This window comes from Liolophura sinensis, chromosome 1 (assembly GCF_032854445.1).
Source record: "Liolophura sinensis isolate JHLJ2023 chromosome 1, CUHK_Ljap_v2, whole genome shotgun sequence".
Lineage (NCBI taxonomy): Eukaryota > Metazoa > Mollusca > Polyplacophora > Chitonida > Chitonidae > Liolophura > Liolophura sinensis.
Window position 1 is genome coordinate 21,612,713 of NC_088295.1, and position 26,836 is coordinate 21,639,548.

Sequence of the window (26,836 nt, forward strand, 5' to 3'; positions counted from 1 at the left end):
GATTTTGGCCATATTTGACTTGCACGCCCAAGTTGAAGACCACATCGTTAGCGATATGGGCGATGTGGCTGTCAACAGATCTTCAAGTATAGGCCTAATCCGGCTTCCAGACAGGCCTAGCTACAGGCCTATAAAACGATGTTGATGCACCTAAGGAAAATTTTAGCAGAATAAACCTATCATCCACTAGAAGTAGTACATATTTATAACAGCTGCTGACATTTATTTTCCCGAAGTTGATTTAAAGTTAAAATAGGGAAAAAATATTTTAGGTAAGTAGGCCTACAAGCCCTCGTCTTGGTGTTAAACATTGCGCAATGCAAAGACCAACAGCTAACTAACCACACAAAGGTTTATTTCAGATTTTATTTATTTATTTATTTGATTGTTTTTTTTTTACACCGTACTAAAGAATACGGTATTTCACTTATACGACGGTGGTCAGCATTATGGATCACAGATTTTAAATCAACGATATATATTGGTAAAAACGTCACGTTACCTGGGGAATAGCCTACACATTACATTTCATCTTTGATAAAACATTTATTTTTAGTGTGTGAATATATATAGCTAGTGGTACCATAAGGCTAGTGTATAATTAGCCTACGTCTTCAGAATACGGGTGAGATATACCGGTATGCCGTGAACTGCATTATGTAAAACATATAATTCATTAGACTTGCAGGTTATACCGAATGAACGTGCACGTGAACATATACATAAACAAATGTAGGCTAATATCGTACATTAAATATGGATGCACAAAATCCTCGTTCGATAATACACCAATCATGCATCCGCAGGCTATCAGGGTCATATCATCACGAGTGGTAGGCCATATAGCCATGGTAAACTGAACATAGAGAAATGAAATACCCCGATACTAGAATATTCAGGGTGCGTGCTAACCGGATAACCTAATACTATATAGTGTTGAAGACAAAATGCCGGTGGCATTGAAATATTGATTTTGCCCGTGACAACTGTACCATTAAAGTCACTTTTAAAATAAATGTACCGTTGTTTTAAATCATGCTCACTTCTTTTTTCTTATCTGCAACGCGGACCGTAGACTGTTCTGAAACGAAGTGTGTTCGGGACTGCATTAATCAGGCCTATAAATACAACTTCAGGGTGGACACATATTTTGTCTCTTTTCTTTTTATTTAGAAGTGTATGTAAATATAAATCCATCACTATATCAATGTTTATGGCTTCTTTAATCGAAATGAAGCTTGAGTTTTCTCTCCACCCAAGGTTAACATTATGTAAACCCTGTGGCTACACCGCCATCAATGGTCACGTGACTTAACATAGACCTGCAGATAATGGCCCGTAAATAGCTACTGGTAGGAGGTTTTTTCTCATGTCAGAGAGATACCCGTTTTTCGACTTCTTTGTCTAACCGAGCCTAGCCTATATGTGTCTATACTTATGTTATACAGACAATATATGTCGTGGTTTAATACAGACAGAGTTGGAAGACAGGGCATATAACACTGGCCTACACAAGGTGCACGTCTGTCTGGCCTTGCTGTGTATGACCGGAGTGAGCAGAGGAATAACGCTGGTCCCCTGAGTTTCAGGTGAGGAGGGCAGTTGCATGGTGAAATGGGCGGGGGTGTTTCTATCGTTATAGATCAACTGATGTGTGTAATAGTACATACATTATGATCATGTCAGGTACTATCTATCTATATATATATATATATATATATATATATATATCAGCCACCCTGTGACTGATATTTGAACTCCGCTTCTTACATTTTTTCTCAGGAAAATTAGAAAAAAAATCACGAATTTAATTAACGAGTGACCTACTTTACTGTTGTTTAAAGGAGTTTACGTGTAATTAAAAGGCCGTTCCAAGCATTTTGATGAACTATATAGGTGATGATGTCAGTCAGCCGGTCTGGGTTACCTTTACAGGTACACGGTGAGCCACGTCACCTGAGGTAAACTCTCAACATTGTCTCCCTTGTTACAACAAGATACAACGGGTTTATATTTCGCTTGTTGTTTCACTAAAGCATGATTGTATCCCAGAGAAACTGCTCACTAATCCACAGTAATCTGGTCCACGTCACACATTCTTGCCACGGCTGCTTCTGGATTCGGTCAGCCACGGATTTACTATGCTTGAATTGAGATATTCACCAGGTCAGGTACATGTTAGGCCTATTCGATTCTGCTTGAGGATTTAACTTCTGAGTAGTTAAAAAGAACGGCACGATTCCAGCAGGTAAGCAATGTTTGGGAAATTTGCGAGTGCTTCTACCATTAACCAGGGCATGTGCGATTATTACACGTTGTAGGCCTATTTATGGACATAGTTCTAACCCATGTCAAATGGCCCTCCAGAACTATGTTCACATAAACCTTTTAAGACCAGAAACTGACCGTGTAACTATGAAACCTCAAGCTCATCTCAAGGCCCAAAGTTGGCCTTATGAAATTAATACTGTTTTTATTCATATACACTTTTATCAAATGTCACAACTATTACAGGAACAGATTCATAATATAAAACCATTCGTTTATTATTATTTTTTCACAAATGTAAAGTCATACATGTCACAAAGTCATTTCCGTAGAAATCATTTCCATAGAGTACAGTATCTACAACTATATCGAAGTGTTATATTTGTTTTAGTTTCAACAGGACTTGGCATAAGCCATTATATGTGGTTCTATATGTCACACCTGACTAAGCGTGAAAAACACAGTCTTCTATTTATATATGGGAACGTTTATTCTCGATCTCTTATAGAAAAAAAAATAATCAAAAGTTTGTAGTTCTAAGCTCTTTCAGTTTGGAGATTGTAAATAACAGAGGATGGTATATGCTATATATATTTATATGTATATATTGTAAAGCTGTACATTATAGTCTGAAGTGTAAGGTTTACCACCACTACCCCTAGACTAATAGGGCATCTGATAAGCGGATATGTATGAAATGACTGGCCGGCATACATGTGAATACATTGTATCATGGTATATGGGAGTGGGGCCACATATATAACACATTTGTGTTATTGTACTGGTATACTCACACCCACACACACCACACATGTACAGATGTGTACAACGTCTGTAAACGTAGTGCACAGTTCTTAATCTTGTACGAGTAAGTGCTAGGTTGAAACCTGAACGAAAAAATATATATACATACAAGTATATATATTTTGGCTCATGTAACGTTTGACTTGTAAGCGTGTATATGTTTGTTTTTGGAGTTGATCATTTATGTCAACATGTTTACATGTTATACTTGTCAGTGTGAGTCATTATCGCCTCAGATGATTATGTGTGCACACGACCGGATTAAAGGATTAGATTAATCCACCCACCAGATTTATCCCGCTCAAATAAAACAGGGAGGTCCACAATAACACACGTATTTACAGGTGTGTAGTTTAGAAACTTCATGGGTAGTTTGACTTGTCCAGACAGGTATATGGTTGCATCAAATATGCATACAGCAAAGTCATATTTTGCTTAATAACATTTTGACGACTATATCCCTTTACCATTCATTCAATACTTCAGTTATCTAAATTGTAGCTCGTAGTCATGGTTGTTGTTTAATTTGAATTTTATTATGTATATAAGGTCTGTAGAGTTAATTTCACTGTTTGCTGTCTATAAGGGCCTATAATGATGTAGTCATAGGAAACTTATATACTGTACGACAGAGTATAACGCTCAGGCAATGAAGTTATACATCATTAAAAACCAGATCATAGTGCGTGTCACCACTGTACAGACAATAACATACTTAGTAATTCTCGATATAAAATACAACCGGTATTCAGAACAGCGTTTATGCATTGTGCGTATTTATCAAGAACATAAAGCAGAGAGACAAACAACATTCACACTTATCTTTAATTCACTTGCGAATGTATACGATTGTAAATATCCTCTTGAAACTCAACTCATTCAAGCTAGATTCATGTAACTTAGAAAGAATAGCCTGTATAGAAGCTTTCTTTTCTTCACAGTCGATAACAAATCAAATTAACGATGGGTCACAACGTTTCAAAGAAATCAAGCAGAACCACAGAGATAAACAGCATCTCCATCAGACAATCTCTGGCCAATGGAGAAGTGGAGATTGCGGAGCATGGAACACTGTCTGGAAACCCGGACGCGAAGAGAGGTGTATGGAGGTCGGATCTCACCAAGAGTATCAGAAAATCCCTGAAACCTTCGGGGAAATCCAGGTCCAAATCCAGGACGTTAAACAATGGGTCAATGAACGACCGTGCCCAGCTGACCAAGCCTTCTCACGAAGAGCCCGACCTGACATCCTCCCCTGTTACCAGACCACAGGCCAGGAGGACCCCCGTGGAAGACAATGGTCTGGTCACCAGGGAGGACGAAACCAGAAAGTCAAAGAAAAAGAAGAATCCCAACAGGCCATATCGAAGTGACAGTGTACTGGCGATGAAGCTCTCGACAGAGAATATAGAAAGTCAGGTAAAATTCGTAATAGTACTACTCACAATACAACTGTAATATGATATATTTTGGAGAACTTGGAACATGCCTGATGACAACATTCACTTGAATGCCCCTGTAAAACGCACGTGTATCAATTACAAGAATGAAAACATGATGCATACACTGACTTTAACCTACTAGGATAGTACTTATCTTGCAGTGGGTTCCAGCTTTGGTCAGCTGTTGTGGGCTCAGAACTTTCTTGCTGTTAAATCATTCTGTTGTGGAGATGCGACCAGCAGCAGTTGATTCTTGAAAAAGAATTTCTAGTATCAAAATCAAATGTTCCGAGTTGTTTCTCCTGCTTGAACGTGTTTGTAGTAATGTAACAACTATCGATTCTTTTTCAAGAATTGCACGGTGTCGTATAAAACAAATAATTAAAAAAAACGTTAGATCACAAGTAGCGTCCATGAATGTTCTTTCGTGCCGGCTGAGCCACATTATTTCCATAGCTGAAATTAATACGTAGCATGATTGATCTTTCATGACGGTGTTACATGAAGTTTTAGTGCAACAGCGTTAGAGCTTTTAGTCAATGGGAGTCCAGTCGGTTGTACTCTATATACGTTACAACATGAGCATACACTGGGTCTGTAAGACAATGGCTCGGTCTATGATTAATTATGCGGGAAAGTAATCTGAATTGATTGAAGCTTACACATAATTTGGGAAAGCCTGATAGTAGGTTGTACAATTTCTGTCACATTAACATAATCAGGCCTCGAGATGTTCGTAATCAGAATGCCACAAATTAGACCCACCAGTTCACCCTAATTAGTAGTACAAACTCTGGTTTGCTGTTCGTACTTGTGTCAAAGAGAATTGATGACGTCAGTCTGCCTTTTCTCATACTGGCAACATTTGGTGTATTTGAATTGAAGTCGAAGAACGAAACTGTTAGAAAATAAATTTGACATTGATCAGAAACGAATATAACCTTCACATGTAACATTCTGATGATCTGTTAGACAAAGAATTGATGTCACAACAAACGTTTAAATTCGTCTAAAAGGTATATATTCTATGGTCTTACCGGATAGCTCAGTGAGAAAATGGAATATTTGAGAACCTTGTGTTCGAATCCCTTTCTACCGTACACCAAACGAAGGCGCACTTGGGTGGTTCAAGTTGTCTCCCTTCATCACTCAAACCACAAACTAAGTGTGAATTCTTGAAAAAGTTTGAGGTCACATCAAATGTTTAAGTAGGCATAATTGCTCATCTGTTTCTTCCAAATTATAGAGGGCAAGTATCAAATAACGAACAGTTGTTAGAGTACAACTCAATTCATAAAGATGGTATTATTCAGACACAATAAAGTCATTTCACATTGTCGAATTTTACATTTGTACCGCACAATTTTGTTATTGTGAGAGATGAGGTGTTTAAGTCTGAACCCTTTAAACTCTGCAGTGTGACGAGATAAAAGTAGCAGACCTATATACCTTCGTGCTACATCTATTATCTTTAACATATCACTGCAGTAATTTTTATATAACTTAAATTAAAATCTTCTCATATTCCAGGCCGTCAGTCATTCTATCACTCAATTCCGCTATTATTTAATCAACCGATCAACTTTGTGACTATTTAACACTTTAAATTGTTTTAATTGAACCCTGGAGGTTATCTGATCGGGATCTGTATACATAGAAAATTCTACGTTTCAAGTACTGTATGTTGTTATACATTTTATATCTTCTTAAAACAGAATGAGCATAATGAGAGGGAGGTTATCGCTAAAACAATTGTCACCAAATTTGAAAATGGCGATGCAGTGGAAAGTGAAGTCGATGAAGAGAAATGCAGTAAGTCAATATTTATTATGTTCAATGTGAACTTACAAAGTTAAACTCTGTCATATTATGCAGGAAGTGATTCCCAGGTAAATGCCTACTAATATATACTATATAAATTATAAATGGAAAATTCTGCAATCTCAGCGGGATCAGTATTTTTGAAGAGTGGATTTGGCTGATGATCGTTATATATGGCTGCCCTACCGTGTTAAGACGTGTGTGGGTTAACGTCAATAATACAGCCAATCATAGATTAGCATGTACAGAATGCAAGAAATAGAAATCTGCCAATATTAGAATGAACTTTTTCATATAATCTGTAACTATTTTTCACAAAATCTTGAATTTCTCACTACTCATCTTGAACAGGTTTCCAACGGTTTGAAAAACAGAGATCAACAACACGTCGGAAATCTCGTAAAGCTAACAAAGGAAAAACCAATGGGAATTCCGGTAAAACTGTATCTAAAATAATCAACGGAGATGATCCAGTACTAAATGGCTGCCCTGAGGAGGAGATTGGCCGAGAACATGGCGGGGCGCTTGATCAGGCCATCTTCGTGTCTCCTGCCAGACTGTACAACATCCTCAACGACGGTGGACCAGAGGCGCTCAGAGAAATTGATAAAAACCACCTTGTTCTGTTTGACACGCGGGCGATGGACGATTACGACAGAGCTCATATAACAGGTGCCGTGCAAATTGCTCTAAACCAACCAGATTTCGGAGTAGACCTTAGTGTTCCCTACTCGTGGATCGTGTTGTATGACGATGAGGGACAATCTCATTTCACCTCACAAAGTGTTCTGACGGCAACACTGGATCGCTTGACTTACCTGGGACATCGAGCTAAAATACTACAAGGCGGATTTCAAAGTTTTGTCAGTAAATACCCATTTATGTGTCAAACGGACAAGATGATCATATCGAATGACATGCCACACTATCCATCAGAAATCATCCGGGACAAGCTATACCTAGGGTGTATAGAACAGGCAATGGTACCCTCAGTCATCTCAGATCTACAGATCGTATATGTGCTGAATATTGGGACCGAACTGGTCAAACCTGTCACAGGCGAAGGTCGTGTGATGAACTTACAATTCCGAGAGAACAGTAAGAATGACTTGTTACAGGTTATGCCACAAGTGCTAAGTGTCATCAGTAGTGCACTCGAGGAGAAAGCCGCCAAAATACTCGTCACGTGTTCTACGGGCAACAATAAAAGTGCGGCGGTCATTGCTTTGTATCTTATGCACAAAAAGAAATGGCCGATGGACAGAGCTTTAAAATTTATCAGCTCAGGTCGGCAGTCTGTTAAACTCTCTTCGGGCGTTTATCAACAACTCCAGCGGTGTGAGAAATTTGTCTTCCAGGCTTACTAGCGGAAAACTATAGACTCATCCCAGTATCACTCAATGCATCTGCAGTAGATCATGTCACCAAGCCTTCATTATCTGTTGTAATAAAATACGCCACTTTGTCGAGTTTTTGGACAAAATAATTGTCTACTTGGTTGATTGTGCCAATGGACACAGTGGGTGTCCCGGATCTCTAAAATATATGGAGTGAATGTTTTTGCCCATTGCAAAAGCACTACCATAATGTGGCCTAGCTGCACTGAATTAGGCCTCCATGGCCTAGTGGTTAGCGTGCTAGCGCAGCACAAAGACCTAAGAGACTTACACTAATGTGAGTTCAAGTCCAACTCAGTCCAGCTCATGCTGGCTTCCTTTCCGGCCGTACGTGGGAGGGCTTGTCATCAACCTGCGGATGGTCGTGGGTTTCCCCCGGGCTTTGCCCGGTTTCCACCCACCATAATGCTGACCGCCGTCGTATAAGTGAAATATTCTTCAGTACGGCGTAAAACACCAATCAAATAAATAAATAAAGTCCAACTCAAACTGGTCTCTTCTCCGGTCGTACTTGGGATGGTCTGTGGTTTCTCCTGGGCTCTGCCCGGTTTCATTCCACCATAATTCTGGCTGCCTCCATAGCTTGGTACAATGAAAATGAACCTTAAAAGAACATAGCCAGTGAAGGAAATCAGTTCGCGTATATAATATGGAATAAATAAACCAGTCGTTAAAATGAAAGACAGCAAAAAAAAAAAATCAACATAAGCTTCAGTTGAAAGAACACTGAAAAAAGTCAAAGACTTTGTTTGCTTTAAATTTTAAATGAACAAAATGAAGGACAAAAATACCTCAAGTCTATTTGTAAACCATATTGATAATGTTGTGAGACCAAGTTTTTACCTCGTGTATTCTCAACTTAATTCGTTTTAGGGATAGAAGTGTAATGTACACATACCAGCTGTTCCAAATTTATATTTATTTATTTTATTTATTTGATTGGTGTTTTACGCCGTACTCAAGAATAATTCACTTATACGACGGTGGCCAACATTATGGTGGGAGGAAACCGGGCAGAGCCCGGGGGAAACCCACGACCATCCGCAGGTTGCTGACATACCTTCCCACTTACGGCCGGAGAGGAAGCCAGCATGAGCTGGACTTGAACTCACAGCGACCGCATTGGTGAGAGGCTTCTGGGTCATTACGCTGCGTTAGCTCGCTAACCGACTGAGCCACGGAGGCCCCCAAATTTATATGCGGTGTTCGGAAGAAAATAGACTGCTCTGTGATAAATTCATTTAGGCTTCCAAACCGAAAGCTTGAAGCCTAATGCTCTACCTCGAAATATTAAAATTAGTCTTTTCGGAAGATTTTGTTTTAGAAACGGCAAATTGTTGTTCGAAATTTGGCAGGAAAAGTCTCGTGGGATGCACTTTGAAATTCCAGGTCATTTAGTTTTGCGGCCATACTGGATATGGGGCAAAACCTTTAATCGTCTTTTTATTAAGAACCAGTGGGCGGATTCTTCCAAATTTGATATACATTTACAGCAGTACTAGCTACATAAGGTTGAAAATGCATTAAAAAGCGGTAAAAACTTTAGAAGCTCACCATTTTTCAAATATATGACGTCAAAATACTGTTATTTATAGCCCATGATTCGAAATCTGCTTTTGTTTTTGTCTATGTTTGTAACTGTTTGAGAAATAGTCGAAGAACTAAAGAAATTTGAAGTAAAGTAATTCCAATGACCTCTAAATCTGAAACTGTGAGTGCTAGAAATATGTATAATTTGCGCCAAATTGTAGCCCAAGGTATGCACTTCCCGTAATGTCTGAATACATTTCAGCTGCGAATTCGGGCTAGAAGTGTTTGGATAACATCGCCCTATTTCAGAGGTAGAATTTTAAGCACACTCTTTTAACCAAAAAGAATATCTGAACAAGTGCTGTATTCTAAGTACATCGCCTCATGGGGTAATCATATCATTCTAATGTTAGTGGATAACCACAACTATCTTAATACGGATATCCAGTTCGAAATGACAATAATATTCGGTTCAAATGGGGATAATATATAAAGTTGGGTGATCGAACTTCTTACGTCGCCTTTTGGGCGTGATACTGAGTAAGCTTCCTATTCTAGCCAAACAACATATGAATATGAGATTTAACGTCGTACTTTATATTTTTTTATATGACATGGTGTCTGCTTGTCGTAGGGAGTTCATGCCGTCAAATTGCTGCCGCCACTGAAGTATATCATGGCGAAGACACCAGATACCCCACCCAATCACATTATACTGTCCCCAGTCGTGTTTCCTTAACCTAAACACTTAGTGCCGAGCCCCACGCGTTGCAGTAGGAAGCACCATTTTTGAAGTCTCTGGTATGACCCGACAGGGTTAGGGGCGGACGGTCTAACCATTAGGCCGCCGAGGGAGACTCCAACATTGGGAGACAAGACAATGATGCTCTAGCTGAACCTTTCATTTCCACTTTCACAATTCTCGAGGAATCCTTGTTATTTTTCATATAAGTGGAGTGGAAAAGAATCAGTTAGTATTCGCTAAAGTGAGAAATAAAACAGGAAACGATTAAATTTGGGAAAATACATATTGCGTTTAATACTAAAATCAGTCTCAAAACAATTAACGTAATACTACATGTATGTAACAAACAAAAAGTAAAGATATGTTAGGAACGATATGGGTTACACATGCGGAATATCATACATGTAGTTGTGGAGTGTGGATATATGCACCCAAAAATTAAGAATACGTGATGCATAATCTCCAAGTTAATTTGGTTGGACATTATAAATGGTAAACATGTTACTGACAGAAATGAGGCATGCAATGGGGAACACAATGAACAGGTCATAGAAACGAAAGAATATAAGTTCAGCGTCTTCTCTTGAACCCTTGTACTGCTGACTCTCGGTTAGCCAACATTTCCCCCTGTTGCACTGGTAGAAGTAAAAACCATGTGTAGCTATATGTTGTGGGCGGATTGGATAGCCTCACAATTATGATATAACAGGTGGCATATTTTAAGTGATTAAACCTATATGTACCACCTGGAATAAAATGCACCCCATGATTTCCGACAAGGATGCAAAGTGATACATGGACAAAATGGCCCAGCACAAAATCGTAACGCTGGTGAGGCATCTACATAAATGAACTAACATGCTGATAAATGGCACCACGTGTGAGTAAATATAGCAAAAATACAACATATAAATGACCGTGTACACAGATACAACATAAGCGTAGCTTTATCCCCGCTCTCAAATGGGTGGTATACATATATGTATTTATACACAAAAGACACTATACACTCGAGGACTTATCTTCTCGCTATTGATAATGTGGCTGAAGAAAATCAAAATTTACATTTTATATCAACCTTGCGTGAGGATTGCCAGTCAAGTGCTGTAATATTTACGTACGATAGCAGCTACCTTTGGAGTATAAATATCTTATCAAAATGGCTCCATGCCAGCCCTAGGTCCCCTGAGGCATACATATGGTTACACAGATCCTTTAAACAGTCTATTCAGTGCTAATGAATAGCCATATATACTGAAAATTTTGACTGTGTAGTAATTCTGACCACCAGAACTCCAACCCAACGCCGCGATCGTTCCATGGTCGGCGTATACTCTCGGTGGGGGCAGTACTGTAGATTTATAACTCGTCATAGTCATCGGGTGGGAAACAACAACTTTAATCACAGAAAACCATTTTCTGGAAATGTGCATGGAAGCATGTTAAACATGAATCTGCACACGGATACACATCATTAAATACGTGTATATCTTTGAGCACGATATCAAAATAATGACCTCTATAAGGGCTTTTTATGTTAATGTAACCTTTCGTTTTGTCCAATAATAAATCAATGGCACAACTCATATTTTGTCCACCGTGCGCAACACAGGGCAACATGTTAGAAACGAACTATAGGACTACTTAGCATATTAGTGTACTAAACCATTGATTTACACACATAAATGCACTTGTTTCTTACTGATTGTTAACAATGCACACCTAGGCACTTTATCAGTGCAAATATGTCGAATAATCAATTCAGATTCAGAGAATACACGTAAACCCACAAACGTTTACAAGGTTACTTCAATTGAGAGCTAGAAGCAAATGTATAGCCCTTCTTAACACAGGCTGTCAATGGTAACATCAAGCAACCTGAGGAAGATACGCTGTCCGTCATAAACTAGTACAGCACGGATCCATCGCCGTCGGCCATGACGTATTTTACGGGGGGACTGATGTCACCTTTGGGTGGTTCTCGCTGGCGTCTGTGGTACAGCTCCGAACTGTCATCTCCTGACGTCATGCTCAGCGTATGTTCGCCGTTGTCCGCGTCTGCGCTGGCTTGGGCGGTAGCGGCTCTTTGTGTCGGTGGGCTGTGTGGTGTGGTGTCCGACAAGCTATTGGTCTGAGCACTCTTCGCTTGAGTCTCCTGGGAACGGGACGTTTCCTCTTCAAGATACGTCACTATCACCGGTTCATCCTCAGTTGGTTGTGCTGTGGGTGTGTCTGTGGTGACGGGGTTGTTCTCCCTCAGAAACACGTCACCGCTGTTCTGCTGCTCGTCCCCAAACTCCATGTGTCTTTCCTACAATCAGGACCATAAGAGTCACTTACCAGATAGCTCATGCAGCAGTGGACTAACACATGATAAAAGCCTGATGATGGGCTATAGTCATTTACAAAACACACTCCCATTTTTGCAGTTCTGGGTAATAATGTGAAACATTTCCTCTCCCCCATATCTATACCAACCAGTAAGACCTGTTCTCTGTAAAGACCACAATCTGTAAAATCAGTTAAAAATAAACAATAATACAGCAATGTTCTTTAAAAATTAATTAGACAATGAAAACAGTGGTAAGAAATTTTGCATCAAAATGTAACAGTTTTACATAATAATATTTGTAGACACCTTGCTCACAAGACTACGCCACACATGCGCACCTCGAATGATACACAATCAGGAATAGCCTACAAACTCGCCGGGCACAGGTGCAAATCAATAAATCAAATCGTCGCATTCACAAAGCTGCGATGGTGGACAAATTCGCGGGCTCATTTTACGAAAGAGTCGCTCTTGCCACAGACGATGGGCACTTGATACCACGGATGATTGGTATATGATCAGTCGTGCTGATCATATAGCTAACACATTTTCCAGCCTGTAGGTTCAAGGAGACAAATGTTCGACAACTCACCCTTTCAGAGTATTCACTTGTCCTGAAATCACAAAATGATAGCAGAAGCAGTTGTAAACGTTATAAATACTGGAAACTTCAAATGAAAGAGTAACCACATGCATCCTACTTCGTTGATTACAAACTTTCTGTGACCCAAAACTAATACGATTGTACAGAGTTTGCATTAGAAGGCTTTTGGATGTTTTACTATGAAGGTAAAAAAAAATACATGCTAACTTCGTCATTGGAATGAAGAGAAAATAATCGCGCCAAATGTTTCTGACGTAATTCAATGGGTGCACGTACCTATCATTGGGCTGTAGTTGATTCACGAAAGCTGTAATAAAATAACACTGAAGGCATGTAGATGTTATGTACAGTATACATATTATAACAATTAGCCATAAGAAAGGGAAAAGCATGATCAAGTAACTGTCATCGGGGACTGTAAAATGTGAATCGAATTTGCATTTTGAGGTTTGTCAGATGTCAGAGCTATGTCCTTAGTTGTCGGGGCCTAAATGGATTAAGTATTAAAATTGAAGAAAACTTAGATTACATATACGCTTGCACGAACATAAACCAGGGCAAAGCCCAAGCAATTATGAGCATACATACGGCATATTACGCCATACCAGTACTTCACTTGTTATATAATGTCTTATAAAAAACCAATGGATCAAACTATATGTTATATATTCCCTATAAGCTATTGTTTAGCCTTTGCAGGCGAGACAAATGGAGGCAGTTTTGAATCCATACTATACATGTACCACCACCGCATACCATATCCTACTACACATTGAAACCAATACCTCAAACTATTTAATGGTCAGCAATGGTAGAATATGCAGAGAAACAGGCAAATTTTCACTAAATTCCTGAACCAAGCTCTTCAGCAATGAAGTTGGGACCTCTTTTCGGATTAACCGATCCAATTTTTTGCCAAAGCTTGCAAATCTTGCTGATGGTGAGGTACAAGGTAAATTTCTGCTCTAAGAAGAATTCTGGGTCTTTGGTGTTTTTGAATGGAAACAAGATTGATTATTTCGTTAAGAACCATACACTTATATACGGAAATAAAGCAAATTCAACGAGGACAATCTTTCGTAATTTGTTTTACCTCTCTTCATGAACAAAACAAATTTACATCTACGTAGAACTTAAAACCTTGGAGCATACCAGGAATTTATCTTCTACAGGTTAAATTACGACTAAGGCGGTAAAAGTTCAAGTGATGATATGTCACAATTGTGAATCCTAATAACCACTGCAATATGCTCCGTTCAATTTCTTCGAATGCATGTGCAGCGGCACGTATTGTCTACAGTCTTCAGGAATTCTTGCATGCAACAGGAAAAAGCTTAAAATTTGAGAAGATGGTTATAGGTTTGAGTTAAATTTATGTCCCTATTTCCCGAGATGGCTGTTTCATTGGCTGCACCATCGAGATGGGCGAACACAGGTATAACGCCAGTTGCCGTGTTACCGCCACCCGCCAATGTTGGGGCAGAGAATCACCTGCGTTATGTAAGTTGGCGTCTTGGTATCCTAAAATAGGTTCTTCTTTTCTCATCGACCTCGGCTTACCCTTCTTCCTCTTGGTTTTCTCTAGAGTAGCGCTGAAGTCTTCCCCAGGGTACAACACCCGGCTGCCGTATACCACAGGAAGAGCATAGGGCGGCACCAGCCGGGCGGTTGTCCCAACGCTGGAAACGGAATCCCCGTAGTAGAATGACTCAGGAATCATAGTTCCGTTGTCCGAATAATACATTTGTGTTTTCTTTCTTAATATCGCCTTGTCATCAGAGCCGTCGATAGCTCTACAAACGAAAAACATTATTTGTAGTCTACGCACATGACATTGTTTAAATACTATTTCCCAAAGAAATAAGATTATGAACATTTAGCGTTAGGCCCAAAAAAATTCAAACTGGTTTTAAAGGTGACATTATTGGTTCACAAGATGGAATTATTTATATATTTATTTGATTGGTGTTTTACGCCGTACTCAAGAATATTTCACTTATACGACGGTGGCCAATATTTTGGTCAGAGCCGGGCGGAAACCCACGACCTTCCACAGGTTGCCAAGAGACCTTTCCGTGCGGCCGGAGTGGCAGCAAGCATGAGCTGGACTTAAACTCACAGAGACCGCAAAGATGAAATTATAAAATGGTTGGTGTGTTACAACGAAAATAAAATTACCAATATATTACATTTTAATTTCACACATTTAATTCCTCTTTATTTAATTTGTAATTAATTATTTGTAATCCACAGGACACTCATATGACTTGGTTTGATATCTAGATGTCTGAAAATAGTTCTAGGATGCAAAAGGCACATGGTCATTCCTAAATGTGTCCAAGTTCAGTCATCGCACAAAAGACACCGAGGACGCAAAGTGGTTTGCAGTTTGTCCAAATGGGGTGTCAGGATATACACACCTATAACAGTAAACGACCACCATGACAAGAATGATGATGAGCACGAATCCGGCGACAACACCCGACACTATGATGCCGATCATTTCCGGAGTGAGCATCTCCATGGCAACTGTCAGCGGAACAACGTACTCTGCCTTAGCAGAGTATTATAAACTCCAGTGCACGGCTATGAAAAAACCTGCTGTTTTTACTTCTTGTATTCTGCAAACAAAGTCAGAATTAAGTAAAGAAGAGAAACATCATATCACCTTTTTTCCTGAGGTTCACCAGAAGAAAGGAATTTTTCGGAACATTATTTCAGTAATCTTTTACTCATGGGTTAAAAAGAGTTATTCCAACATTAAGTGTCGTGATTAGAGTTGAAAAAAATTCCCCAAGTCTGATAGTATGGTCCACAAAGCCAACATTAGAATTCAAATGTTTGAAATCCTTTAGCTCTTTTCGCAAAAATCCAAAAGGTTTTTAAGTTTTAAGTGGTCTATTTAATGATACCTACTTCGATGTTTAGAGGTCTTTTCGTTTAATAAAGCTGATTCGTATGGTTTACTTTTGTCGACAAAAGGCGGGAATATAAGATACACAGAGAGGTCTGCATAGAGAATAACAACGAAGAGCTAAAAAAATAGGCTATAATTATACATTCAGCCATTATAGCCCCCAACCCCCAAACCCACACCACACACCACCCACCCCCATCCCCCCACCACCATACACACACCATAAAATTACGTTGCGTTAATGAACCCTTAATTATTAATATAAGTAACATATCAATCTTGCAACACATGCAAATATATGTTCATTAAATTCAATATCTGTTACACATGGCAGGCATATCTTTTTGCATTTATTCTAATCAACGTGTGTAATGAATATATAGTTAATGTTCATCACTACGCGTAAAGTATGGCCATATATTGTATTCCAGTAGCAATCGAGCCACAAGGCGGCAGAAGCATAGAAATAAATGACAGAAACAACGTCATATTTGACTGCTGTTTGAGCTATGTACTCTATTTTTCCCACTTACGCGATGTCTATAGGGTAAGCCGCCGACCTGTGAAAAAATGCGGCTTGACGAACTCACCTACAGATAAGCACACCTTACTGATGAAAAACAAGTAAGCAATGGTTTACTATCACCACAAACAGTGGGAACGGCAGAACATGCAAAGTCCATGTCCAAAGCCGGGTTTGAGCCATATATGTTGGTGGATGAGAAGCTGTCTTCAACTAACGTCAGACTGTGCTAATGGCAAAAACCAAAGCTAAAGCGGATTTTGAGTCCGCTTCGTATGCCCCAGTGACTGAAGGGCCAGCACCCCACAGTCACGACACGGCCGACTCTTTAGACCACGATATAAGAAGCGAATAATTATATACATCTGACGATACGTATACATGATACAAATTCGTGTGGCATGTAAAGTATACATTTTTGAGTAGATCTGACTTCACACTGTTCAGTGAAATATGTTGCCTTTGATGCATTCCATTTACAAATATGTCTTCTCCAGCACACCACTTATTCACTAAAAATTGTACTGAATGTTATCATAACCTCTGACAATAGCTGCCAAGAACCAACGTAATTGACCGTTAGTCTATACCAATGCATGCTTAGTTTAAAAGTATTCTTGGATTTCAAGTCATTTTGGCTAATGGTGCATATTTAGGACAAAACCATACCTTATAGCGTACAAGTCAGCACCACCTAGATATTGCGTTCAGTATCATTTACACGTACCATAATGTTATATCAGTCAATAAGGGTCCTTACACAGATCTCTGGTATGAGGTTATACATGTACATTGAGTATGCCGGCAAATCTTCCACACCTCATTGTCGGGGGTTCCACTCTCTGTTTCCCTGTTTCCTTCTCTTCATGTCTCTTCTTGTGTCTTTTCTTCACCAGCTTTACTCACAGTAAAAAAATATCTCCATACCTATGCGAGGCACGAGTCTAATTCCTATACAGTTTGTCTCATCAAGATTAATTTTACATCACTGCACAAATCGAAAAGAATCGTCTTTGTAAATGTTTCTCGCCAACCATGCAGCAGATATGGCGAAGTCAAAAGGCCGAAAGTAAACTAAAGAACTAGTCAGCCTTGACTGTCATGGTTGATTAGCACTGGGCTGCATTGGCGTTAACAGCTTGCCATATTAGACACGATATTATCTGAGCATAAACATATATCCGCATCATGGAGTGCCTGACTTGATGATATCTTAATGTTCACATCGACAGATAATATAAAACAACCAAGATATATTCATCAGCTTAATTATGCAGACGACAGTCTTTCTATACAGCGGAATTCTCGTTACAAGCCTGAGAGAGATCAAAACACTGGCGGATATAAACAAATACTGCGGTTCACATACATGTGGAAAACATGTGTTCTAGACACGTCTGCAGATTAACTACGTCTCCAAGGTTTGCTCTCAATCTATTTTTACAAAATTATGTGTCGATTAATTACAAATATAACATGCTGTTGTTGCATTCTTGTGAAAACGCTGGCGTGGTGTAAGTTCAACCTCAAGCACGCTAACATGTCGATACATCTGAGGGCATTATGATCACATTAACCTGCGGATTAATTCAGTGGTTCGCAGGTCGTGGCAGGTGATGGCAGGTCACAGTGGATCGTGTATGTGTTGGGCACCGTTTGTGTGACACGTGACACGTGAACAGTGATTACCATTTTACACACCGCTAAACTGCAATACGGGTACATTAAATCTGATGATCCCATATGCTATTAACCTTGTGATTATTTTATAGTTTATGAAACCTCAGGGACATTTGTTAATAAAGCAAAAGAACTGCTCGCCTGAAGTATAATGGGATAAGTATGAAATATCAACTAGTCCCAGAGTATGACAAATTGCGTCTAGCCACCTTTGATCATTCACAAAGATCTAGTGTCTAGTTCCCAGTGTCCTCAATAAACAGTTTGTTGATTCTGAAATCATTGTGAATTCCAGTCGCGAATCAATTAAATGAATGAACACACGAGGTTTTTGGTTTGATGTTTTTTTTTTCTTTCTCGCAGATGTCATGACAGCCTAGAACTTTTGCTTAGTAACCATGAAGACTATAGAATGTGGTTCTATATGCAAAGTACCTGACAAAAGGTAACAGTCTATCCACACGTATGTTACTGAAAAGTACAGACCAGTGGTGCATAAAGCACCATCGACAACCTAAGGATATTATATCCTAACTTGTAACAACCAATAATGGATCACTTCTAACAACACAGCCAATAGGAGGCGCCGTATTCGGTTAAGAAGGTGTAAATTGTTCATAGCTCCATGTTTAGACCAAGCAAGCTGTATTTCAGATAGAGCGGAAGAATGTAAGTAAATGCAAACAAATGGAGTGTTATCTACAACAACTAAACCACTTGGAAAGGAAAAGAATCGGCAAATTATTGTTTGCCTAAGAACGGATGGTCTAAGAAATGAATATATCTGTGTATCAAACGATCGTTAAAAAATCCCTTTAGGTTCCTCTTCATAGAGAATAGCCACCAGTACTAGAATACAGGTTTACTCGACAGAAACATTTGTTTGTTATATTGCTAGGAATCATATATCAAGCAATCTGCTTCAAGTGACTAAGTGCATCACATGATATGTCAGACACACAGGAAGTAGTCTACTGACCTGTGGTTATGTAGTTCACCGATAAATAAATGTATTGTGGTTAAAATTTTGTACCAAGTTTGACCTTAAAACTCCGTTTTTTAAAACTTTGTGTTTTATTAATATGTATTCTTATAAAAGAACAAAACCTTAAACAGAAATAATGATCGTGCAAAAGAACATTAACAAGGTCTACGTGTAATTACTATATATATCATACCCCCATTATATTTGATTTCTACTGAAGTTAATACATATTTGGTTACCAGTTGGTACACATGGATTTAAAAGAGTCTTAGAGATGTTATCCGATGTCTGATCTATCATTATACAGTATGAAGGATACTACATATTTTCCTTCCAAGTAAGGGCCAAATGGTGATATGGCATGAAAAATGATGAGTACACTGTGTGGAAATACGCCAATTATCCCTGGCTTAATCTCATGACGAGCGTGACGGATGCATATATACAACACAAATGACACCTGATAATGACAAATATATTTTTTTATTTTATGCTCGAAAACTTATAATTTGTCTTAATTTACTCGACAATCTGGAGGGCGGAAAACTAGTTCTATCATGTTTCTAATGTGTAGCGGTACAATCAAGTGTCCTATTCGAATAATGTGTATCAATATTTGTTACGAATCCCGTCTGTAATCAGCGTATTACAATTTTTTATTTGTCAGTGTCTGACCTGTATTTTCCCCTCTGTATATGTTATAACCTGCATGATAATTTCAGTCGAGCGTCCTCGATGCTTCGGTGTTTATGAGTTTAGCGTCATTGTAGAGTACATTCTGGAAATATGTAATAGTGCAATAAACATGTTTACGATCAAACCATCCAGAACTTTCTTTTACGTTAGTCTATAAATATGAGCGACGGAGTTGTGAAGCTCGCAGTCATTCATTCAAGTCCACATGTGAGCATTTATTTACTCAAGCCCATTTCAAATTTACTGTCATTCACTGCGAAGGATTTTGCTGGGTTTGGACTCCATTTTCTGTATAGAGAAAAAAACTATAGAAAAACTTAGAAAAATAGAGAGGATCGGGGCTTATATTTGCCTATCTGTTAATCACGTTATAGTGATCTTATTATGATGTTTTTCACCAGAATTTCTTTGAAAACAGTTACACCAATCACAGGTATAACAGTCACATGTTGTAAAGCAATTAAACAGCGTTCTCCTGCATATCCCAAACTACAGATGTATAACATGCATTAATTCATCTCGTGGGTCCAGGTCATTCGCTCTAATTAACTAAGTGGCTATATCATTTGCATTACCATTCTATGGGTCAAACTTACCCCAAAATTACTTACACATATATCATAAAGAATGCGAGTACGATACGTGCTAATTTAGACCTGTACCAATTATAGACTGGTTAAGTGTTACAGTTTAAATATATCGCAACTAACAATTAAACATTCTCTCAGGTGGATGAACTACTTACGTCCAAAGCGTTCAACGCATTGTGCAAGGTATCTTGTAGCTATCTTGTTTTCTGTCAACATTTTCGAAGAGTCAATCTTTGTGACAGGCACCAAGCAGACTGCTTCAGAACCTCTCTTTGGTTATTTTATGTCTTCACATATAAAGGTATCTCACAAAGGCTGCGTATGAGACTTGACTGTGCTTTCATAGGCCCTGTCTCAATAGGACAAATGTAGGGCGTGGGCATGTCTATAATAATGCAGCTTGGGTTGGTGACATTCTATAGCAATTCTGTCTACACCAGAGGATATGACCGATATTCCCCATTCATATGACTTATTTACTTCTTCATATTTTGTTTTTTATTGTAATTCGCCAAAAGCGACTTCTCACCTGATGGAATTTTGGTCCCCTTCCTCTTCTGTGTCTTGAAGTCACCTGTCCTATACTGTGTATTGCCTCCCAGGACCTTTAGGCAAGACACAGTCAGGTTTTATGAGGAAGCATATTTCATGTATGTACCGGTACCTATACAGTCAGTGTGCTAATCCCCGAAGACGTCCTGGGATTGACAAGGGGCAAATCTGGTTCTCATATAACAAGAACGCATGTGAGGCTCCACACGGTAAGATCAGTCTGACGTGACCAAACAGATGTAACTCAGTCGGACACGTGGACAATTATCTTATAGTTAATGTCAGACCTCTAACATATACCTAAAACTCAGGACATAATTGAATGGTTGTATTGATAAAAGCTGTCAAACACATTAATGGTAATTTCCTTTAATTTCGTTTCAATTATTATTTATTTGGCTATTTTACCATATATTTCGTGCCTTACCTGACATGTTATGCCCTCCATTAGTAATACGTATTCCGGAAATACACTGTTAATTTGTAGAACTTGTCTTACAATGAAGCATGCAGAGGTACATTCCCATTACCTTACCAAACCCTAACCAAATCAATGGTTAATCAATGAATAAACATGACATATCCCGCCAGAGACATCAAAGTTTTGAAACACACAATTGTACACGTATAAATCTGAATTAAGTAACAATAAAGTGTTACTGCTTTAACTAATACAGATTTTTGATACAAAATAAAGGTCGTGTAATTACTTAATTATAATGCTCTCATGTGCCAAAGCAGCCCCACGCTATGCAATGCACGCGATCATTGTGTGCTATTGAAAAGTATCGGATTACTATCAAAGAAGCCCATTCAAGTGAATGTTCAGGAATAGTCTGCAGAATAGGTGCACTGCTTATCACGATCTTCAGTTTTGGTGGGGAATTTATAAAGACATGACTGGCCTGGCAATACAGAGCTATCTCTCAGTTTACAGACGACAACGACTTCTAACGCCAACAAACAAGAATGAGTATGTAAAAGTAAAAAAGTAAAAACAGTGCTGAAAAAAGCAAAGAATCACACTCTGCATAACATCTGACACATCCTACCTACGATGTTAACACATATTTAATCCATAGGTTATAGGTCTTTCAATATCTGACAGGTGGCCTGTATAGTGTTTTATAAGTATACTGATTGGCTATTTTGCCGGGTTTCAAGTGTCATGTTACACAAGCTAACCAACAGCCTTTCTGTGTATTGTCTCCTTTACCAACAGCCTTATCAAATAGTGCTTTATATACACTACTTTGTCTATTCTAGGACAGTGGTCCTGTACATCACAAAACTCGAAGGCTTCTTACCGTGAACACTGTTTAACATTGTTTTGTTCACTGTAGTGACTTGTGTACTTGTGAATATGCAGCGATGACACACCTGTAGCTTTGGAAGCTGGATAAGGAAATTATCTTACAATAATATCGTCGTCCGGCGATGATGAGGAGCGATGGCACGAAGCGATGACACGATGGCGTGATTTTTTTTTTCTTTTGATTGGTGTTTTACGCCGTACTCAAGAATATTTCACTTATACGACGGCGGCCAGCATTATGGTGGGTGGAAAGCGGGCACAGCCCGGGGGAAACCCACGACCATCCGCAGGTTGCTGGCAGACCTTCCCACTTACGGCCGGAGAGAAAGCCAGCATGAGCTGGACTTGAACTCACAGCGACCGCATTGGTGAGAGGCTCCTGGGTCATTACGCTGCGCTAGCGCGTTAACCGACTGAGCCACGGAGGCCCCCCACGATGGCATGAAGCGATGGTACGATTGTACAAAATGGTACGATGCTAGCATTTTTTCACACCGAATGAATCCAATAAAAATTAGTAAAATACCCCATTCTAATTCAAAAATAAAGACTGCATATAACGGGGAAATAAAATATGGCGGAGGGTACATGTCTCCTTGAGTTTGAGAGATTTGGGCAGAAGACAAAATAGCTAGTTTGCCAGCTTGTCCGTACCTGACACTGAAATACTATCGCTTAGTTGATGGAATTAACCCATGATACTTTGTCCATGACAAGTGTCGTTTATGCAAACCTCTTTTGCATGATTGTTGGTGAGCCATTAGATTCTAATCTGGTGTGAGCTGGTCTCATTAGCTTGTAGGGCTTACATTCTTATAAATGCTGTGGAGATGGGATGACAAAAGAGCAAGGTGAAAGAACAACTGGAAGTCTATTGAAAACTATCTTTTGTTGGCAAAAAGGGTGAAATTTCAGAAACACATTCAGGACTGGTTTGGCAAACAGGCCGTTTAGGACTGATACATTGAGACCTAGATGAGAACAGACCCTGGACGGGGCACACACACTTTGGTTTGAGCAGGGAGACTGGTCCTGCAATTCAAACACATTCACACCTGAGTGGTCATAGATCCTGCGATCCTAATACACCCATGCCTGTGTGGGCACACACAATGCATTTATACTACACTCAGACCTGTGTGAGCACAGACCCTACATTGATAACACACTCAGTCCTGTGTGGTCACAGACCCTGCATTGATAACATACTCAGACATGTGTGGAAACAAATTCTGCAATGCTACCTCACTCAGATCTGGGTGGACACAGACAGATCCTGCAATCCTAACACACTCATACCTAGGTGGACAAAGATCCTGCAATCCTAACACACTCAAACATGGATGGACAAAGATCCTGCAATCCTAACACACTCAAACCTAGATGGACAAAGACCTTGCAATCCTAACACACTCAAACCAAGATGGACAAAGATCCTGCAATCCTAACGCATTCAAACCTGGATGGACAAAGACCTTGCAATCCTAACACACTCAAACCGAGATGGACAAAGATCCTGCAATCCTAACGCACTCAAACCTGGATGGACAAAAAACTTGCAATCCTAACACACTCAAACCTAGATGGACAAAGATCCTGCAATCCTAACACACTCAAACCTAGATGGACAAAGACCTTGCAATCCTAATACACTCAAACATGGATGAACAAAGATCCTGCAATCCTGACACACTCATACATGGATGGACAGTACCTGCAATATCAACACCCTCAGACCAAAACACACTCAGACCAAAACACACTCAGACCTGAGTGAGCAGAAAGACCCTTTAGTTTTAACACATTCAGGTCTGCGTGGGCACAGATCCTACAATCAGTCCTAACACAATCTTCCTTCTCAATGGAAAAGGTAGAACATATAGCACATGTCTATATTTGGACAGCTGAAAGGTGTCCACTTGAAAAAAAAACAGAGCATGCTTCTGCCTCAGTTGAAATATACACACATATTTTAAAATCTGAGCATGCTTATTTCGTAAAATATGCGTTTCATTTGCCTGACCGCTCAACTGGATACCTCAATGCCAACAAACAATTGTTTTTGCATGGATGATTTGTTTGTCTGAATTGTATTTTTAGAGTTAAAAGTTATCTATACGTAAGTTTGTATAAGACACGGTTCTGTATGTCACTGCCTGTTTATGTGTTACTGTCAAACCAATCAATGAAACTGGTATCGTTTTCCACACAATTTCCTATTTCTAGATAAGAAACCAATGTTCTACATTCCGTTTACAGTCTGTTGCATCTTCAGTTAAGTCACCTGCGATCTTGAAGTCCTGTTGCCCTTGCCAAAACGTGATCGTAGGCTAAGTTTAGTATAATTACCTTGGTGACACATGTTAAAACATTTGTTGCCTTGCCAGTTACAGTCAACTTAGGCTACGATTGTTTCGTAAAAGAGTTCCCAGGACTATACATCGTTAAAACTTGCATTATAGTGCATTGTACTTTAACATTAGTTCATGTAAATGTTCGGGGTAGTACTTTTTAGTGGATGGGGATAATGTGTATGAAAACATACACGTTCGTGCAAAATTCAACCATTCATGAAGATCAGTAGAATTAACTCTAGCGCAGGCTTATAACATTCAATATTGCCACGGCTGTTGTTTAGTAACTGGAACGGATACAGGTCAACTGACCCAACGGCCAACTCACCCAAGACAACTGGTCCAATAGTTTAAGTCATCTGGTTTAACACCATCAGTGCACGATTTTACACATTAAGACCTCTACTGGAGGATAACATGTAGTGATTGTTACGATTCACAGAATTTTCTGTAGTTTGTATCAAGTTATCTCCAGCCAGCTCTGTTTCCACACGACAGCCGTACGTCACTGCAAAATTGATGTTCTAATCCTTTATATAACGGCTTAATACCTTGTGATTTTTGCCAGAAAATATTATCAGTCCTGTAAGCTCATGACTTTTTGTGAAAGGCACTACCCGAAACAAGCTGAAAAAAACCAAGTTCAAAGCAAATCATAAAAAAATGTTTATTACAGCTTTCTTTGTATGTTGATACATATAAGGCACAGTAACATACTAAGGCACAATATATGTAAGTATGGCATCAAACCCATACTAATTGTATATACATGTTTTTAAGTTTAACGGCTAATGACAGTCCTACAACCCTATTGAGATTTTCACTTCACCCAGTCAGCCATTTTTCTCTTCTTCTTTTAGATGTAGCTGCACTCATTCTGCAGACTGTTCTGAAAAGTTGAGCGATAAATATATTTATTATATTCAAAGTAAATGTACATCTGTATTATGGAAGTGTAGTTCGCATTAAAAAAAAACATTTAAAAAATTTCAGGATGAAATCACAAGATATAAAGCGTTTTATTAAGGTTTAGGATGCACACTTCGCTGTATGGTCATACATTTAACCGTCGTGACAGATCTGGACGGAGATGACTTGATATAAGTACAGAAAATTGTGTGAATCCTAAGAAGTCAGTCAGCCTGTAGTTACACGAGATACAAGTTACAACATTTTTTTCTCTGTAATACTAGATAATGAAACCGTTAGGCCTGTTGACTCAGCGCTATTGAATCAGTTGTCTTGGATCAGTTGACTGGATACCATTGAAACTATGACATCTATGGCAGTATTAAACTTGACACTTACAAATCATATGTTTTAAATTTCTAGAAAAAATGTAAAAAATATATACTACTGAACCGATTTAGTGGCCAAATCCAAGTCTTACCGTCTTCACCTCCTTTAGAGAACTGGGATTTGGTCATTAATTCGGTGAATTCTCGCTATCTCAGTCTTCTAACAAGGGTTATCTCCCATTTAGTCGGCACTGTACTGTCTGAGTGTCAGGAACTTACGGAAAAAATGATAAGAATTTGGATGAAATTGTGTAGGCAGATTGGCCTTGGAATATGAGCCAATCCATTAAAGTTTGGTTGTGATCCAGGAAGAAATATGTACAATCCACTGGGGTGGAGATCTGCTCTTCTTTTTTCACGTACCGTAATTATTTTTTATACTCAAGAATTTTTCACTCATACGATGGTGATCAGTTTTTCGAGTGGAGGAAACTGGTGTGCCATGACAATACTGCAATTTGAGTAATTCTAGACCAGTGACGTCACTGGGGGACCAAATGAACATTTAATCGAAAATTATCGATATCGATAATTTCGATAAATCAATTATCGATATCAATAAACATTTAACGATATCGAAAAATTTTGATCAATGTCACTAATTCATTTATCGATATCGCTAATTAATTTATCTCGCTAATCCATCGCGATATCTATAAATAGTGTTTATTGTTGGATTCAATGAGAATGACCGCTCCCTCTATTATGTTGAGAAAAATAGGCAGAGAAAAATATATTTGTGTTTACAATGGTAGACGTAGCATGGTCAGGCATCGAAGATGTAAGGCAGCAGAATAAAAAAAACTGCCAAATTTCATTACATGTCAGGAAGGTGTAGAAATTATCAGAAGGCTAAAAAGGTGCTAGGTGGCATGTAATGTATTACTAAACTACCAGGCAAAAGAAAGGTTTCACCGTATTTTTGTCATAAAAACAGTAAAAGCGCGGTTCCGGGTTTGAGTCTAAGCAGGACTTAGTGTATG

General features: G+C 39.0%; 2 protein-coding genes across 5 annotated transcripts; one reads left to right on the plus strand and one right to left on the minus strand.

The window, feature by feature from the left end:
• The first annotated feature begins 1,365 nt into the window (after positions 1-1,365).
• On the plus strand, positions 1,366-7,760 carry LOC135461639 (uncharacterized). Of its 2 annotated transcripts, none has more exons than XM_064738821.1 (4): positions 1,366-1,589; positions 4,014-4,491; positions 6,230-6,326; positions 6,687-7,760. In XM_064738821.1, the coding sequence occupies exons 2-4, from the start codon at positions 4,036-4,038 to the stop codon at positions 7,700-7,702; spliced, it is 1,569 nt and encodes a 522-aa protein (XP_064594891.1). In that variant the 5' UTR covers positions 1,366-1,589; positions 4,014-4,035; the 3' UTR covers positions 7,703-7,760. The 2 variants fall into 2 exon arrangements, with proteins under 2 accessions (XP_064594891.1, XP_064594892.1); XM_064738822.1 differs by lacking the exon at positions 1,366-1,589 and adding an exon at positions 2,126-2,248.
• A 2,522-nt stretch (positions 7,761-10,282) lies between these two features.
• Positions 10,283-21,017, minus strand: LOC135479740 (uncharacterized). 3 transcript variants are annotated; one of them, XM_064759662.1, is made up of 6 exons: positions 20,864-21,017; positions 15,364-15,564; positions 14,504-14,736; positions 13,220-13,250; positions 12,932-12,953; positions 10,283-12,318 (listed from the first exon to the last, which is right to left on the minus strand). In XM_064759662.1, the coding sequence occupies exons 2-6, from the start codon at positions 15,465-15,467 to the stop codon at positions 11,914-11,916; spliced, it is 795 nt and encodes a 264-aa protein (XP_064615732.1). In that variant the 5' UTR covers positions 15,468-15,564; positions 20,864-21,017; the 3' UTR covers positions 10,283-11,913. The 3 variants fall into 3 exon arrangements, with proteins under 3 accessions (XP_064615732.1, XP_064615717.1, XP_064615725.1); XM_064759647.1 differs by having other exon boundaries at positions 14,435-14,736; XM_064759655.1 differs by lacking the exon at positions 20,864-21,017 and adding an exon at positions 20,490-20,601 and having other exon boundaries at positions 14,435-14,736.
• Positions 21,018-26,836: the final 5,819 nt, after the last annotated feature.